The sequence below is a fragment of the Muscardinus avellanarius genome (genome assembly GCF_963383645.1).
Source record: "Muscardinus avellanarius genome assembly, chromosome: 4".
NCBI classification, from domain to species: Eukaryota; Metazoa; Chordata; class Mammalia; order Rodentia; family Gliridae; genus Muscardinus; species Muscardinus avellanarius.
This window is the reverse complement of record NC_137789.1, coordinates 148,352,568-148,369,807: the sequence shown is the minus strand read 5'-3', so window position 1 is coordinate 148,369,807 and position 17,240 is coordinate 148,352,568. Positions and strand designations below refer to the sequence as shown.

Below are 17,240 nucleotides of genomic sequence, written 5' to 3'. Positions count from 1 at the left end.
CGTCTGCTTTCATTAAAGCCATTAGAGGTGGGAGCAAATAATAATGTGTCTGAATTGTACATGTCTTGCATTTTATAGCAGGAACCAGATAAAACCTGCATTTTAATTCTTGAACTATTAAGCAAGCAAGGGTGATTAAGTTAACAAATTAAATAAAGTCCTCATTTGTCTGATTCTAAGAAGCCCTGTGGTAGGAAACATGTTGATTAAGCAATACTTTTATTTATATGTCCTTTGAAGTGTACTGAAATATTTCCATTTATATACTCCTCTTTGCTGCAAAAGTTATTTTAGTAATGACTTGATTGAGCTGGGTATGTTGGCACAAACCCGTATTCCCAGTATTTGGGAGGCAAAGACAGAAGGATTGCAAGTTTGAGGCCAGCTTTAGTAACCCAGCAAGACCCTGTTTCAAAATAAAAAATAAAATAAGGCTGGGGATGTAGCTTGGAGGTAGAATGGCTCTGAGTTTAATTCCTAGTACCAAAAAAAAAAGGGGGGGGGGGACTTGGTTGAAGAATGTGTTAGAGGTGGTGGTAGGGGTCCCGCATTTAAGAGTAAGCCTGTAAACACCCTTATCAACTTGTTTATTCCCTAAACTTAAAAAAAAGTTTGCACACTATGTGACTGCAATGAAGTTAAGTTACCTAAAATCTAATAACAAAGGAGAACTGGCGACTAATTTCTGTTTACAAGAAAGCTCCAGGGTTTCATCCCCTCAGCTTAACCAGTTCTGCGGCTGACAGTTTGCATTCCCGAGGCGGTCAGTGTATTTCTGCTCCTGTGGCGTGAACCCGTGCAATCTCTCTGTGTTAGGGATTTCAGGGTCACTTAGCGCTTGGCATGGCGGGTGCTGTGGGTGGTCCTTATGTAATCCTAATCTACTTGGAGCGGAGGAGTAGGCATTTCTGCAGACTCCCCGGATTCTTGAGCTCTGTCCTGAGCAGGTAAAGTAGTTTCTTCCGTCTTTCTTTTAGCAGTCTCCCTTCCCTGTCTTCACAGCTGGGCCTGAATCTTCTTTTCTTTGCTTTCTTTCCTTCCTCCCTCCTTCCCTCCCACCTCCCTCTTTCTTTCTTTGCCCATCACATAAACACCTCTATTTGGGTCAAACCTTTGCATCATGCGTCTAAGTTCTCACTGCACCACAGTTGACCTATGTGTGCTGACCTGGAGACCACACAGGGGAAGGAGTCCTGGGGCATGTGTTATGGCAGAAACTTTACAGAAGTAAACAGGGCCCCAACTTATGCCATGTGGTATTTCTTACTGTGGAGAATGGCCCTTGTCTAGCCAGGGAAGCGTATAGCATATACCTTGTGCATGCAGACATCCCATCCCAACTCCCTTCTATTATCTATTAGTTCACCTCTGTCAAATGTTCATAGATTAATAAATTATATGCCATTGACCTTTTTGGCCTTGGTCCTAGTTATTTACTTAAGACATGAACGATCTCCAGTCTTGTTGGGATTATCAACACGCTGGAATTAATCTTTCCACTGTTACCCCCTCAGAGGATGAGGTAGGCTTTTCCATGGTCTTTTTCCTGTGAACTTGTGAGCACCCCTTTGACATGGTAAGGATAAAGCCAGGAAATGTCAACCAGGAAGCAAGTGTGTCTCTACAGCTTTTTTATCTTCCCGTGCTGGGCACTAACTGGTGAATTATCTTTGATTTGAAATCTATAGATGTGGAGATGTGGGCGTGCATGGTATACCAGTATCTATGAAAACGTTTCCCCTCGATTCCTTCTATGCAGATCAGTTTTAAATCATTGCATAATGTAGTTGAATTTTAATTTCTAATGACAGAAGTCCATGAAGTTCAATTGCCTCTAGGCCCAGCTAATCAGCAAGTCAAATGGTTTGTTTAGGACTGCCCCAGATGCAGTGGGGGAGGGCGTATGGGGAGGACCACCACACAAGAAAATCCTTATTCTCCCCCTCAGAGCCCCCTGAAGTCCCCTGGGGGCCCAGGGCATGTGTTCAGTGTGTGGCCGGACCCGTGCTGTTTTGCAAGTCAGGGGGACGACCCCAGACATGCTCTGAGAAGGCTGAGTGATGGGATAATTAGGACCAAGCCCCAGCAGGGGGGGTGGATTGTCAGTGGATAATAGCTTGTTTGTTAATTGCCAACACCAGATTTTCTGGGCAATTAGACATTTGGTTTCTTCCAAGACCTTCTGTGCAAATGTAGACACATGGCCGCGGGCCTTCCAGGTAGCAGGTGGAGAGAGGGCAGCTGGGGGGGGGGGGCTGGGTGGCATCTCTCTGAAGGCTGCCCAATTGGCTATGGGCAGGAAGGAACTGTCACCAACAGGTAAAAGGGTCATCTGGTCAGGCCACTGAGTGGACAGGCAGAGTCCCGCTGCTTTTATGGAAGGTGGTGCCCTTGTGTTGGGAGATTAGCAAAGCTGTGGTGCTCAGTAGGATGGTAGAAACACGGCTCACTTCCCCTATCCTCTTTTCAAGAACACCGGGCCAAGGATGCTAACAGGAATAGGAAATTGCTTCCCCTCCCAGAGAAGCAAGTTGCTTTTTTATTTTTTTAATTAAAAAAATTTCTTTTTGTGGGTCTAGGGATGGAACACAGGGGCATTTGACCTCCAAGCTACACCCACAGCCCTATTTTTTATTCTTTATTTTGAAACAGGGTCTCACTGAGTTGCAGAGGGCCTCACTAAGTAGCTGAAGCTGGCCATGAACCATGATGCTCTTGTCTCAGCCTCCTGAATGCTGAGATTACAAGCATGCACCACTATGCCTGGCTGCAAGTTGATTTTTTTTGTGTGTGTGTGTGTGGTGGTACTGGGCTTCCTGGAAACCCTTCTACCTCCGGGCTACACACTCAGACACCTATTTTTCATATTTTTATTTGGAAACAGGGTCTCTTAAGCCAGCAAGGCTGGCTTCGAACCTGTGCAATCCTCCTGTCTTCACTTCCCAAGCGTGGGGATTACAAGTGTGCACCACCACACCCGGCCTAATTTTTTATTCTTTATTTTGAAACAGGGTCTCACTGAGTTGTGGAGGGCCTCACTAAGTAGCTGAGGCTGTTCGCGATCACGATCCTCTAGTCTCAGCCTCCCGAATGCTGGGATTACAAGCGTGTGCTACCATGCCTGGTTGCAAGTTGATTTTTAAATAAATATTTTATTACTGCAGTAATTATATATGCATTACATAAAAGTTGCCATTTTAACCATTTTAAGTATACAATAATTCAATGGCATGAATTATTTGTACAATGTTGTATATTTTTAAATGTACATTTTTAAAGTATACAATTCTGAGGTATGAATTATTTTCACAGTGTTGTACATTTTTTTTCAGTACTGGGGATGGAACTCAGGGGCATTCTACTTCTGAGCCACACCCCCAGCCCTATTTTTTATTCTTTATTTTGAAACAGGGTCTAACTGAGTTGCAAAGGGCCTCACTACATAGCTGAGGCTGTCCACACACTGTGATCCTCCAGTCTCAGCCTCCCAAATGCTGGGATTATAAGTGTGTGCCACCACCCCCAGCTACAATGTTGTACATTTTTAAGTGTACAATTTAATGGCATTCACATTTACATTCTAAATTATATTTACAATGTTTTATGTGCACTTTTTTTTTTTGGTGGTACTGGGTTTCCTGGAAACCCTTCTACATCTGGGCTATACTCCCAGACCTATTATATATATATATATATTTTAAATTTGGAAACAGGGTCTTTTAAGCCAGCACAGCTGGCTTCGAATCTGAGCGATCCACCTGTCTCCACCTCCCAAACACGGGGATTACAAGCGTGTGTCACCACACCGGGCTTATGTGCACTTTTAAGTGTACAATTTTTAAGTGTACAGTTCGGTGGCATGAGTTATATTCACACTTGTTGTTCAACCTTCACCACTATTTATTTTCAAAACTTTTCCTCACTCCAGGCAGGAACTCTGCACTCATTAAGCAACAACTCTCCATTCCTTCTCCCTCCAGCCCCTGGTCACCTCTAACCTACTTTCTGTCTTTATGGATTTGCCTATTCTGGATATTGAGTGTAAGGGGAATCATCTAGTATGTGTCCTTTCGTGTGCAGCTTATTTTATTTGTCATGTTTTATGGCTTATCCATGTTCATCCATGTTGTGGCATGTATGAGGATGCTATTTCCTTTTAAAGCCGAGTTCTCTTCCTTTGTATATGTATGCTGTGTTTTGTTTATCAATTCGTCTGTTCATGGACATGCGTTGTTTTCAGAGTTTGCCTGTTATGACTCCTGTAATGAACATTAGCATACAAGTATCTCTGAGTCCCTGTTCTCAGTTTGTTTGGGTAGATAACTAGGGGCGAGATTGCTGGGCCACATGGTAATTCTATATTTGACTTTGTGTGTGTGTGTGTGTGGTACTGGGGATGGAACCCAGGGAAATTCTACCTCTTAGCAACACCCCCAGCCCTATTTTTTATTCTTTATTTTGAAACAGGATCTCACTGAGTTGCAGAGGGCCTCACTAAGTAGCTGAGGCTGTCTGTGAACTGCGATCCTCCTGTCTTAGCCTCCTGAATGCTGGGATCACAAGCAAACGCCACCACGCCTAGCTATATTTGATTTTTGAGGGACCACCAATCCTGTGTTTAGCCAAAGAAGCACATAGCATATGCCTTGTGCATGCAGACATTCCATCCCAACTCTCTCCTATTATCTATTAGCTCACCTCTGTCAGATGTTCATAGGTTAAGAGATAATACGCCATTGACCTTTTTGGCTTTGGCTCTTGTAATTTACTTAGGTCATGAAAGATCTTCACAGTGGCTGCACCATCTTACATCTCCACTCATAATACACAAGGGTTCCAGTTTCTTCACATCTTTACTAATTCTTGCCATTTTCCTTTATTTTTTTAAAATTTAGTCATCTTAGTGGGTATGAAGCTGTATCTTGTAGTTTTGATTTACATTTGTTTTTCTTTGTTTGTTTGGTGGTACTGGGGTTCCTGGAAGCCCATCTACCTCCGGGCTACACTCCCAGACCTATTTTAAACTTTTTAATTTGGAAACAGGGGTCTCTTAAGCCAGCACAGCTGGCTTTGAACCTGCACGATCCTCCTCCACCTCCCAAGTGCGGGGATTACAAGAGTGCCCCACAACACCTGGCTTGATTTACATTTCCCTAATAACTAATTATGTTGAGCATCTTCTCATAAGCTTATTGACAATTTGTGTATCTTCTCTGAGAAGCATCTACTTAACCCCTTTGCCCAGGGAGTTGAGCTTTAGTCTGTGTGATTTGGGGGCTACGCAGCCCTTTCGCAGAGGCTGGATCTGAGCCTCGTGGACAGGAGAGTCCAGGAGCCTGCAGAGAGGGGAGACAGCTATGCAGATCGGAGGCTTCCTGTTCACTCTTTCATGACCTCTTAAACCCCTGGTCCTGTTTGGTACCCATAAATAGTGATGATTGAGTTCCCACCAAGTAGAAGAGATTTGTGCAAGAGCTGGGCTTAACACCAAGCGATTTAGCAGAAGAGGCAGGTGGAGTCGCTCTTTGGGCTTTGAAGCAGCCAGGCCTTTCCCAGACACAGCCACCCTTCTTCCAGACATCAGGCTGTGTACTAAATGGAGCAGGATACGTGTGGCCCCTGGTACTCATAGGTGCCGCGTCCCGCCTTTGTCCCTTTTGGTGCACACAGTCAGGGCTTTCCCCGGCCGGGGCAGAGGGCACTGTGAAGCTTTCCAGCACTGACCAGGGACAGTGTAACTTCTTCTTGGGGGGCCCCTTCCTGGGAATGGGGGAAGAGCCACTGAGCTCTGAGAAGACTCCAGGACAAACGCTTATGTGTGAAAAATTGCCACAGCGTCAGGACCATGGACGTCAGGGCTGGGTGCTCCTGCGGCCTTCCCATCAGCCTTTCTCCTGCTTCACCTTTGCTTGGGTAGGGCCTCACACCAGAGGGAAGAGGGAGAAGGGAGGAGGCCATGATAACCATGTGTGGACGCTGCACTTAGGCACCAGATTCCTAGGACAGGGCTTGCCAACCTTGGGGCACTGTCCTGTACCTGAGGGGGCTAGAAAACACCTACAAACACATCCACTCGGGGACTGCAGGTCCCCTTATCCATCATGGAGCCTGGGTTGAGAACTGGCTCTAGGGAGGACATAACCGGGAGCTGGGGCCTTTGGGACTGTGAAGCCTCTCCTGCTGTGGGTTGGGTGGCACCGTGGGAGGCCCAGTAGTCACTGGGAGAAAGGGACAAGGACATCCCACTGGATCAAGTTCTAAGTACCAAACCCAAGGGTGTTCTGGGCAGGACACAGACACTCCTGTCTTCCCGGCTGGGCCCCGTGCCTTAGGTTAGCCTGCTTTGGAGAAGCTATGGACCTGGAGGGGCAAAGCCACGTGGGCCTCACTTCTGCTCCCCCGGTGGCCCAAGCCACATCTAAGGAGAGGACTTTGTTTTTCATTTCAGAAACAGCCCCCACATCTGCGTATTCATCTCCGGCCCGGAGCCTTGGGGACACAGGAATAACACCGCTGTCTCCTTCCCATATTGTGGTAAGAAGTGTATGTTTGCGTGTGTGTGTGTGTGTGTGTGTGTGTGTGTGTGTGTGTGTGTGTGTGTGTGTATGGGGTGGGACTGAACACCTTTTTTTTTTTTTAGTCTGTTCTCTCAGTTTGCACCCCTGGGGAGCCCCTCACATCCACTAAGTAGAAATTAACTTGCCATGATATTGGCCACATGAGCCCTGCCAAGCCCTCTCTGGGCCCAGGAAGGCTTTTCGTGGCATGACTGGTGCTTCTGGAGCAGAGCGCCTGGGTGGGTAACCTGAGCAGGCAGGTAGGAGCTGCTCTCTGCAGACTCGGGGCGCAGAGATTGTGAGGTGTCCCTGTGGAAGGAAGCAGCCATCTGAGGCAGGTGAATCTGTGAAATGCAGTGTCAGTGTTCTTTGCGTTACCTGCCATGTCCAAGAGAAGTGGCGGGGTAATTGCTTCTGCACTTTGCCAGGGAGAGTAAACCCCGCAGGATTCACCTGCAGACAGGGAGCTGGAGACCCAGCTGCTGCTCCCGCCCGCCCTGTGCTACAGAAGAGATGTGCGCTGTGGGGCAGCTGTTCAGAGGACATTCCCGTAGCCAAGGGAGTAACGGGGCCAGGAAGGGGCAGCTTGGTGTGAGCCGCTGCGCCACAAAGACCCCCTGAGAAGAGCATTGGAGCCTCCCCTCGGCAGGCGGTGACAACCTGTCCTGGTTACCTGGACTTTCTCTCTGTTATTCTGAATGTCCTGCTTCCTGGGCACTACCTCAGTCCTGGCACACTGGGAGGGTTGGTCTCCTAGGGCCCAGGCCCGTGCTTTTCAAACTTTTTGCAGCCTGAGGGTTCCCTTCAGGCTCTTCTGATTGGTGGGGACAGGGCAGGGAGCCATGGGAGGAGAGGCCTGTGGGCCGGGTTCTCATCTCCTGCTTCAACTAATATACCAGAGCCAAATGGTATTGTTGTTGTTTTTTTTAAATAATTTGGAGCTCTGTAGGAATCTTTTAAACAAAAACAGGCAAAAGGAAATCTACATTGCTTAAAAAACAGGTTTGGGTTGGGAGCTGGAGTGGCCTGCCCAGGTGACTTGACTGATAATGACGGGCTTGGCAGAGTCACATGGGTGTATGCAGGATTGGGCGGCCTGAGTGTGCCCGGCCTGCTCACGTGCACACTAGCACAGATGGAGGGGTGAATGGGAGCATGAAGTGAACAGCTGGCAGAGCTCTCTGGGCTGTGGCTGAAGGTCTGCAGGGGACTTGAATGGTGGTGGGGGGGGAGACTGTCCACCCAGGGAGTGCTGGGCGGGACACTGTCTACCCGGGAGTGCTGGACTTCTGCCCTGATGGTGGCACTTCTGTAGCTAGCCACACACATGGTTGATGAGGGGAAGGGGGTGCACTGCAGGCAGTGCCCTGCCCAATCGCTCTGGTCCCCACTCAGGGCACCTTCTTTCCCCCACAGCCACTTGGGTGGGAGCTGAGAATGGCCTGCCCTCTCCCAAGGGCTGCCTTGAGGCAGGAATGTGGCTGTCCTTTTGTTTTCCATGAGTGTACAGCTGGGCAGGGTGGAACGCCTGGGTGGGGGTGTTTTCTGGAAGCTCCCAGCATCTCACTGTGTGTCCACAGAATGACACTGACTCCAACATCTCAGAACAGCAGACATTTCTTGTGGTGGTGGCCATCGACTTTGGGACCACGTCTAGCGGCTACGCCTACAGCTTCACCAAGGAGCCAGAATGCATCCACGTGATGAGGTGAGCGTTGTGTGCGGGGAGAGGGGTGCTGGCCCCAGTCACTGCCCCTGTGGTGATGTGGGGACAGGCTGGCCGATGAGTGGGTGCTTAGGAGGGCCCTGGATTCCAGCCCAGCTGGCCAGACCCTCTGGGCTATTTTGAGCAAGCTATCTCTGATCTCCAGGCTGCAGCCTCTCACCTGCCAAAGCTCTGGTTTAATTCTGGTTTAGTTGGTTTGGGCAGGGGCAGAGCCATGTGTTTAGAGCCAGCTCAGATGATTCCAGGGTATGGTGTGGGTGAGAGGAGATGACCAACAGGGCCTCTGTGATGGAAGCGGTCCAGGTGCTGGACTAGCCATTTGCTAGGTGCCCGTAGCAGTTTCTGAACCTGCTAAACCTGTTTCTTCATCTGCAAAAGGGGCATAATGGCAATTCCTACGTTACAAGGTGTTTGTGCAAATTAAATGAGATTCTCTATCAGCACACAGGAAAATGTAAGCAGGAGGGGTGCTGGCTCTTCCAGTGAAGGCAGTATCCATGCCAATATCAAAGGCTGAAAGCACCAAGGCTGGAAGACAATGAGGGGTGAATTGCAGTCAAGTGACCCTAAAATAAAGTTGCCCAGGCTTCCTGTCTCAGATGTGCCTCTGACCCCCACCTCACAGTGTACACAGCAGCCTGGCAGGCCCTGGCGCCACCCGTCCCAGGCCCAGTGTCTGTGAAGACTGTGATCAGTCCTGGCACCAATGAAACTCCCCTAGTCTTGACTTCTAACCTTCTTGCTGCCTCTGTGGCCCTCCAAAGCTTTGGAAGCCTGGGGTTTATCACCCTGATTTTACCATCCAAGGACAACTTAGGATGTAATAATTGATGTTGCATTTCCTTTAACTGAATAGTTATGGAATGTATCCACCTCCCCCAGAGTAAGCTTTTAGGCATGTTTATGAAGTATGGTGTCAAACATAAGTCATCGTAGTAGTGACCCCTACCCAGCCTTGGTTTAGGCCCTCCCATCTTTTGAAGACCAGATGTGATTCAGCTTGAGGCCATCACCCTAAGATACTGCAGAGGCCCTGGGTATCATCTCATTGAGAAATAATCCAAAGCTGCTTTTACCAGCACACCCGATGACGCCATAGCTCTCAGTGCTCTGTGGCCCTAGGATTCCACGTCCGGGGAGCCAGATGGGTGCCCAGAGGCTCTGTACTGCCCTTCCTGATTGAAAAGTACACTGGGAGGCTGAGACCGGAGGATCGTGGTTTGCGGACAGCCTCAGCTACTTAGCGAGACCCTTTGCAACTCAGTGAGACCCTGTTTCAAAAAATAAAAAGACTAAAAAATAGGGCTGGGGATGTATCTCAGAGGTAGAATGCCCCTGGGTTCCATCCCTAGTACCCCCCCCCCCAAAAAAAAAAAAGAAAGAAAGAAGGAAAGAAAAAAAAACAAAAGAAAAGAACAGGGATCCATGTTTATCAGCTTTCTTGTAGTCATTCTAAGAAACCTTATTTCCACAGGACAGTGGCAAAGCAAGAGTGCAAATTGCTGGGAACTTGCTGGTCAGAAGTGTTACCATGGCTCAGGTCCTCCAGAGACGTACCTTAGCTATTGTAGAGACTTCAGAGGGAGGCTGGTTTTACTTGCATTTTATTTCCATCAGAGCATATTAACATAATCATGATACAGACTGACAAGGTAGGAGTAAGGACACTTAGTATTTTGCATTTAAATAGGAACGAAGGAATAAAAATCGGAAGGGAAAATGCTCACGGGGTCTTGAGCTACTGTAAATGTCACCGTCCGTAGGAGGCGATAACAAGCTGTTTGTGAGGAGCTGTAGCGCACGGAGCTGCTGCTTGGCATGACAATCACCCCTGTGTCTCCCCGCGGTCACCTCGGGGACTTTGGCTCTGGAGCAGAGGCCTGCATCCCGATGGAGCCTGCCTGGGAAATGAGCTGGGAGTGACTCCGGAGCCAGCGGAGGGGCGGGTCTCACTGGAGGCTGGCGCTCCATCTGGACTGCCCCTGCTAATGCTTAACGGTGGGGCACAGGGAGCAAGCAGGTTTGGGCTCAGCCAGGGGGTGCAGCCACCTCCCCAGGGGGCCAGGGGAAGCGGCTCATTCCCCCTCTGTACCTGAGGCTGCTCCCAGGGGCACATGGCTAGGGCCTGGTAGGGCAGGGAAGGAAATGGTCAGGAATCCTGGCAGCCCCGCCTCTCTGCAGACACCCCAAAGAAGACAGGAAGCAATGATTCACCTGCCCTCCCTGCCTGGCTTCCTCATGTCTTCTTTTTCCTGTCTAAGAAGGAAGGACGCTTTTCTGGGGTTCAGCCCACTCTGCCCTGTTCCATTGCTTGTGTGTGCCTGCGTGTCCATCTGTACCCCCTCTGTTCCTCTTCTGGCTCCTCCTCAGTGGTCATTTCCAGCCTCTTGGCTCTCATCCCATCTTGATCGGGTGTCTGTCACCAAGCTGTAGAGGCACTCCTTTCGATTCCTGCCTGGATCTCTTCTGGGAATTCTGGCTCAGGTTGGCATCGCCCTTCCTTCAGGAATTCCACACTGTATGCTCGGCTGGAGCTCCTCAGGGTTCCCCCAGTGTCCTAGTTCTGTGTCTGCACTGTGTCCTTTGGGCTCCCAGGCTGGAGGCTCTGGGGCGCCTGGGCTCCTGCTCTGTACTGGCCCTATTTTTTAGTCTTTTTATTTTTTGGAACAGGGTCTCACTGAGTTGCAAAGGGTCTTGCTAAGTAGCTGAGGCTGTCCGCAAACCACGATCCTCCAGTCTCAGCCTCCCAGTGTTCTTTTTAATCAGGAAAGGGCAGTACAGAGCCTCTGGGCACTCATCTCCGCTGTCTCTCATCTCCGCTCCCAGGTTAGGTCTGATGTCCCCTTCTGCCTCCTGGCTCCGTCTCCCTCTGTCTTTAGTCCACATTGCTCTCTCACATGGATAGCAGCTCTGATTCTGTCAGGCCTCTGCTGCTCTAAGATTGTCAGTGGCTCCCCATTATTAATGGATTAAATCACTAAGTCTTCAGTCTTCTTCCCAGCCTGGTTTCAACACTTTCTCGGTTTCATTTCTCCCTCTTCCACTTACACAATCATTTTTCTCATTTATACGTCCTTTTCTAACCAACACAGCCACTTAGCATCCGCCCGTCCCTGTGCCTGCTCACCTCTGAGCTGCCTGGATGCCCTTCCCTCCTTTGAGATCCAGTCGTTCTTCCCTCTTGCCAGTCTCCTCTGAGTCCTGCATTCTCTCCTCAGCCCCACCAGCGGGCACCTCTGCCTCCTACGACTGCCCAGACCATTTGCCTGGGTCCTGGTTCCTGTCGGAGGCAGGTCTTCATGCATTTGTTCCTCCCTCCCTTGTTCCAAAGAGGATGCGAGCCAGCTCTCTCTGTTATTGAGTGCTTGCAAAATGACCACCATCCCTCTAAAAAACAAGAGACAACAACAATAAAAAAAAATTACCTACAGACTATGAGTTACTTGAAGGCAGAGGCATAGATGTCCCCTGTGTCACCAGCATGGGCACACAGTCGCTACTCAGTAAGTAGCCAGCAAAAAACTGGAGGCAAACCATGTTACCAGCAAGCACTTGGTGCTGGCCCCTTCCTCTTCTCTTTTTATCTGAAGTGTCTCTCTAGCCACTGCTCAGCCAGCAGGACCAGAGCGTGCCGAGCATCCATATATGGACAGCTGTGCATCCAGTAGTTGCTTAACTGTGCTGTCTGACCTGGGATTTTGGAGGAAGTCCCTTTAACTTTTGCCTTCCCCTGGTGGCAGGCGATGGGAGGGAGGAGACCCCGGTGTGTCCAACCAGAAGACACCGACCACTATCTTGCTGACACCCGAGAGGAAGTTCCACAGCTTCGGGTACGCCGCCAGGGACTTCTACCACGACCTGGACCCCACCGAGGCCAAGCAGTGGCTCTACCTGGAGAAGTTCAAGATGAAGCTGCATACCACGGGGGTGAGGAGCCTCGGCACCGGTCTCCCCGCAAGGGAGAATGTTGGGGGTGTCCTTTCAACCCAGGGGCTCAGGTTTCTCCCAAACGGAAAGTAAGGTTCATTTACCTTAAACATGCAACACTTTTGTGGAACACACAATGCTTGATTTCCCCCCCCTTTTCTTCTTCTTTTATTTTTATTGGTGGTACTGGGGATTGAACCCAGGAGTAGTCTACAGTCTGAGCTATACCCCAGTCCTATTTCATTTCTTATTTTGAAACAGAGTCTCAATAAGTTGTTGAGGCTATCCTCAAACCTGTGATTCTCCTGTTTCAGTCTCCCAGGTACTGGGATTACAGATGTAATCACACACACACACACACACACACACACACACACACACACACACACACACACAGCTTTCTGACGAACATGTGGGCAGAGAGACTTTTAAGAATATTTAACAACTCATGCCGGGAGTGGTGGTGCACGCTTGTAATCCCTGCCCTTGGGAGGCAGAGACAGGAGGATTGCGCTGGTTCAGAGCCAGCCTCGCTGGCTTAAGAGACCCTGTTTCCACATAAAAAAGTTAAAAAATAGGTCTGGGAGTGTAGCCCATGGGAGTGTATCCCGGAGGTAGAAGGGCTTCCAGGAACCCCAGTACCACCATAAAAAAAAAAAAGAATATTTAACAACTCATTCATCTGGCCAGTCAGAGGGGACCCTGGCTGTTGCATGGGAATGGGGTTCCAGGGCCCCTGCTGTTCCAGGAGCACCCTTCAGTTGGATTGTTGGGAGGTCAGGGGTCCCCTTATCCACAAGGAGCTGCTCAAGGGCTGGGGCTGGGGACATTTGGGGGCAGTAGGGCTATTAGCTAACAAGTTTGAGTGGAAAGGCGGTGACTCCTCTGTGTCCAGCCCATAGCAGCTGCCAGACCAACCCTCAGCACATCAAGCACCAAATAAGGGAGGCCCACCTGCGAGAACCATGGCCTCAGCTCTCTTTCCAGCAAGCCAGTTCTGTAGGATGTCAAAGTCAAACAGGCTTTTCCTGCCTGGAAGCTTCCTGGGAAGCTGGGCACAGGATAGAATTTTCTTTAATGTGAGTATTTCATCCCATAAACTCTCTGTAATTCTCAGTACTTAGAGATGCAGGTGGTAGTCATGTTTCAGAGCAGGGCCCTGGGTTCAAATCCTGCCTCCGGCACCTTGACCTCACTGTGCCTCATTCGACCGTATCTGGACAATGGGAACAATGTTCATGGATATTGTGAGAATTCAAGGAGTGGCGTTCCCAGAGCTGTGCCCAGGGCAGAGGAAGGTCTAGTGAAGTGCTCAGTCCATCGGCTCTGCTTTCCTTGCTCTGCTAGTGAATGTTTGCAGATGACAAACATTAACTGGAAACTTAGCAGCCAGCACCCAGCCTTGAAGGCCAAGTGAGCACCTTGCGGTTGTCTCTGTGTGATGCAGACGGACTCCAGCCGGAGATGACTTGTCCCAGGGCTTCCGGTGCATCTCAGTGCTAGTCATCAGGACTGCACGGGTAGAGGCAGCACACAGGTTGTCCAGGTTTATTTTTTCAATCCTGAGCTTCCTGGTGCTGGGCCATGTGTTTGAGCCTGGGAGCCCCAAAGCTGGGTTATCATTGTGGAGCATTGGGCGAGGAAGGTGGTGGGCTGGGAGGAGTGAGCAGGTGCAGAGGGTTCAGGACACACCCCCAGGCTCACAAGGCCAATTGAGTATCTCACTCAGTGCAGCTTCTCCTCCAGGCAGAGAACTATCCAACCTGAATCAACCCAGGGGTCCCCCTAACTCTTTCCCGGCAGTGAGGAACTTGTGGGTTCAGGGGCTTCCTCCGGATATTTGCTCCTCCTAGGTGTCCTCCATCCCACAGGGACTTCTCTCATCCTTTTTCAGTAACCTCTGTCCCCGCATCTGGGCTCTACAGAGCATCCTCCATCCAAGGGCCAGGTGTGGCAGCTGCTTTGGCTTCTGGCAGAGTCAGAAAAGCAGCGATGCCAGGCTCCCAGGGGATGAGGCAGGGCAGGCCTTAAAATAGGAGCTTTTCTGTTTTGGTGACTTGGTTGGCAGCTCATTTGGGAATGAGAGCTTCATGTCTGTTTAGCGTGATTTGGCATGAATTAGGCCTCCAGTAGGGGGCCTCCGGGGGGGTGACCATGTGTGACCATGTGTAGAAATAGCATGTAAATTGCACCGGATGTGGCATCAGCTGCCTAGTTTCTCTTCCCAGGATCTGTTATTTCCCTAAAACCTTCAGATTATCCAGGAGAAAAAGAAAGAAAGAAAGAAAGAAAGAAAGAAAGAAAGAAAGAAAGAAAGAGAGAAAGAAAGAAAGAAAGAGGGAGAGGAGGAGGGAGCTTCGCAGGTGAGCCCTGGAGGGAACAGCCAGAGACTCTTTCACCGTAAGGGAACAGTGCTGCGTATGGGGGAGCTGCCCCATCCTGTTCTGCCTCATCAAACAGAGGAAGACACAAATATGGCTCCCCAGGCCTCCTCAGATCTCCAAGCACCAGCCCCAATGTCAAAGGCACGTGTCTCCCTCCTCTTATCATTATTGCGTTCCTTTCCCCCACCAGGACCTCACCATGGACACAGACCTGACAGCAGCAAATGGCAAGAAAGTCAAAGCCCTCGACATCTTTGCTTATGCCCTGCAGTACTTTAAGGAGCAGGCACTGAAGGTAGGACCAATGGTGGACACCTGCCGGCTGTGTGTTGTGTTAGGCTCCCTTTCCGGGTTCCCGCACCTGAGGGAGCGTGGGTTTTTGTCAAAACGTCAGGATGTCCCCTCGGAGGTACCTGATGGAAATGTCAACCATACAGCTGCTCTGGAAAAGTTTGGCAGTTTCTCAAAAGGTTAAACACAAGCCGGGCGTGGTGGCGCACGCTTGTAATCCCAGCATTTGGGAGGCTGAGACAGGGGGATCGTGGTTCACGGCCAGCCTCAGCTACTTAGGGAGGCCCTTTGCAACTCAGTGAGGTCCTGTTTCAAAATAAAGAATAAAAAATAGGGCTAGGGCTGTAGCTTGGAGGTGGAAAGCCCCTGGGTTCCATCCCCAGTACCGCACACACACTAAAAAAAGGGTTAAATACAGAGATGTCATATGACTCAACCATTCTGTTCCTAGTTACACACCTAAGATAAATGAACACAGGTTTTCACAAGCACTTGTGTAAATGAATGTTTGTGGCAGCATTACTCATAAGGACTAAAAAGTGGAAACAATCCAAGTGTCCATCCACTGATGAATGGATAATCAAAATGATGACGGTCCACATAATGGAATACTACTTAGCCATCAAAGGTATGAAATATGATGTGTACTTCAATGTAGATGAAACTAAAAGCCATGTAGGAGAAGCCAGATACAAAAGCCACATATTGTGTGATTTAGTTTTCATGAAATAATCCAGAAAATGCAAATCCCCACAGAAAGAAAGCACATCAGTGGTTGTCAGGGACTGGAGTGGGAATGAGGAGTGATTGATAAAGGATTCAGGTGGTAGCATTAGGTAATGGGTTAGTTGCATGGCCTTGTGAATATACTAAAATTTTTGGAATTATACATGTTAAAGGGAAAATTTCATCATATGTGAATTATATCAGTTAATAAAAAAAAGACAGGAGACACAGAGCTATGCAGGATAAACAAGGTACTTCACCTCTTCAGGATTCACTGTCCAATGTAAAGAATAGGTCAGAGCCAGGTGTGGTGGCGAACACTTGAAATCCTGGCATTTGGGAGGCTGAGACAGGAGGATCACGGTTCACCGACAGCCTCAGCTACTTAGTGAGGCCCTTTGCAACTCAGTGAGACCCTGCTTCAAAATAAAGAATAAAAAATAGGAGTGGGAGTGTAGCTGGGAAGTAGAGTGCCCCGGGGTTCCATTCCCAGTAACACACACACACACACACACACACACACACACACACACACACACACAAATAGGTCAGGTAACCATACCTTGAGGGACACTTGCTATTGGACATGGAGTGTCTTCCTTGAGGGCTGGTGTGTAGTAAACACTTGGTAAATGGTGGCTGCCATCTCTCTTCCTCCTCCATGCCCACACCGGACCCCTTCGGCAGAAGTAGGTAGTGTGACCCCTTGAATTGAGGCTATAGTTTGGATGTGTCCCCCCAAAAGTTCATGTATTGGAAACTTAATCTCCAAATTCATATGCTAATGGTACTTGCAGGTAGAGCCTCTGGGAAGTCATCAGGGTTGGAGCAAGTCTTAAAGGTGGGGTCCCCAGAGCGGCATTAGTGGCTTTAAAAGAAGAGGAAGCGAGACCTGCTCTGTCCTGCTTGCATGGTGTTTTCATTGGCTTTGTTATCACTGTGACCAAAACACCTGACAGTCACAACTTAGAGGAGGAAAGGTTTATTTAGGGCTCATGATCCTAGAGGTCAGTCCACGATCAGCTGGCTTGTAGGAATAGCTTGGTGGCAGGGCATTATGGCATGGCAAAGAAGAGAAAGCCACCCTTAACTCATCGTAGCCAGGGAGCATAGTGAGAGAGAAGGCCAGGGACAGATACAGTCCAAGGCTACGCCCATGATCCAGCCCCTCCAGCTATGTCCTGTCATTGAAACTAGCTCATTGTCTAACACATGAGCTTCTCTAAGGACCTTCCTTCCTTCCTTTCTTCCTTCCTTCCTTCCTTCCTCCCTCCCTCCCTCCCTCCCTCCCTCCTTCCCTCCCCCTTCACTCTCTCTCTTTTTCTTTCTATTTTTTTTTTGGAGGGGGCTACTGGTGATTGAACCCAGGGACATTCTACCTTCAAATTATACCCCCAGTCCTTTTCATTTTGAAACAGGGTCTTGCAAAATTGCTGAGGCTAGCCTTGAATCTACGATCCTCCTGTTTTAGTCTCCCAAGTACTGGTATTGCTGGTATGCACTTGGGGGACTTTTTAAATCAAACTCTAACACCCGGCCTGGCCATGTGCCGCCCTCCACCATGTTAAAAGGCAGCAAGACAGCCCTCACTACACGCTGCGCCATGCTCTTGGACTTCCCAGCCTCCCG

At 49.3% G+C, this 17,240-nt stretch overlaps 1 protein-coding gene across 2 annotated transcripts in view; it reads left to right on the top strand.

Annotated features, from left to right (window-relative positions):
- The window catches only part of HSPA12A (heat shock protein family A (Hsp70) member 12A), a gene marked incomplete at its 5' end in the record, with an annotated part of 151,832 nt that overhangs the window by 114,971 nt on the left and 19,621 nt on the right, over window positions 1–17,240 (top strand). For both annotated transcript variants that reach the window (XM_080694012.1, XM_080694013.1), the window contains 4 exons: window positions 6,449–6,534; window positions 8,138–8,265; window positions 12,024–12,210; window positions 14,785–14,889. In XM_080694012.1, coding sequence (XP_080550138.1) covers window positions 6,449–6,534; window positions 8,138–8,265; window positions 12,024–12,210; window positions 14,785–14,889 — 506 coding nt within the window. The remainder of the gene's footprint in view (window positions 1–6,448; window positions 6,535–8,137; window positions 8,266–12,023; window positions 12,211–14,784; window positions 14,890–17,240) is intronic.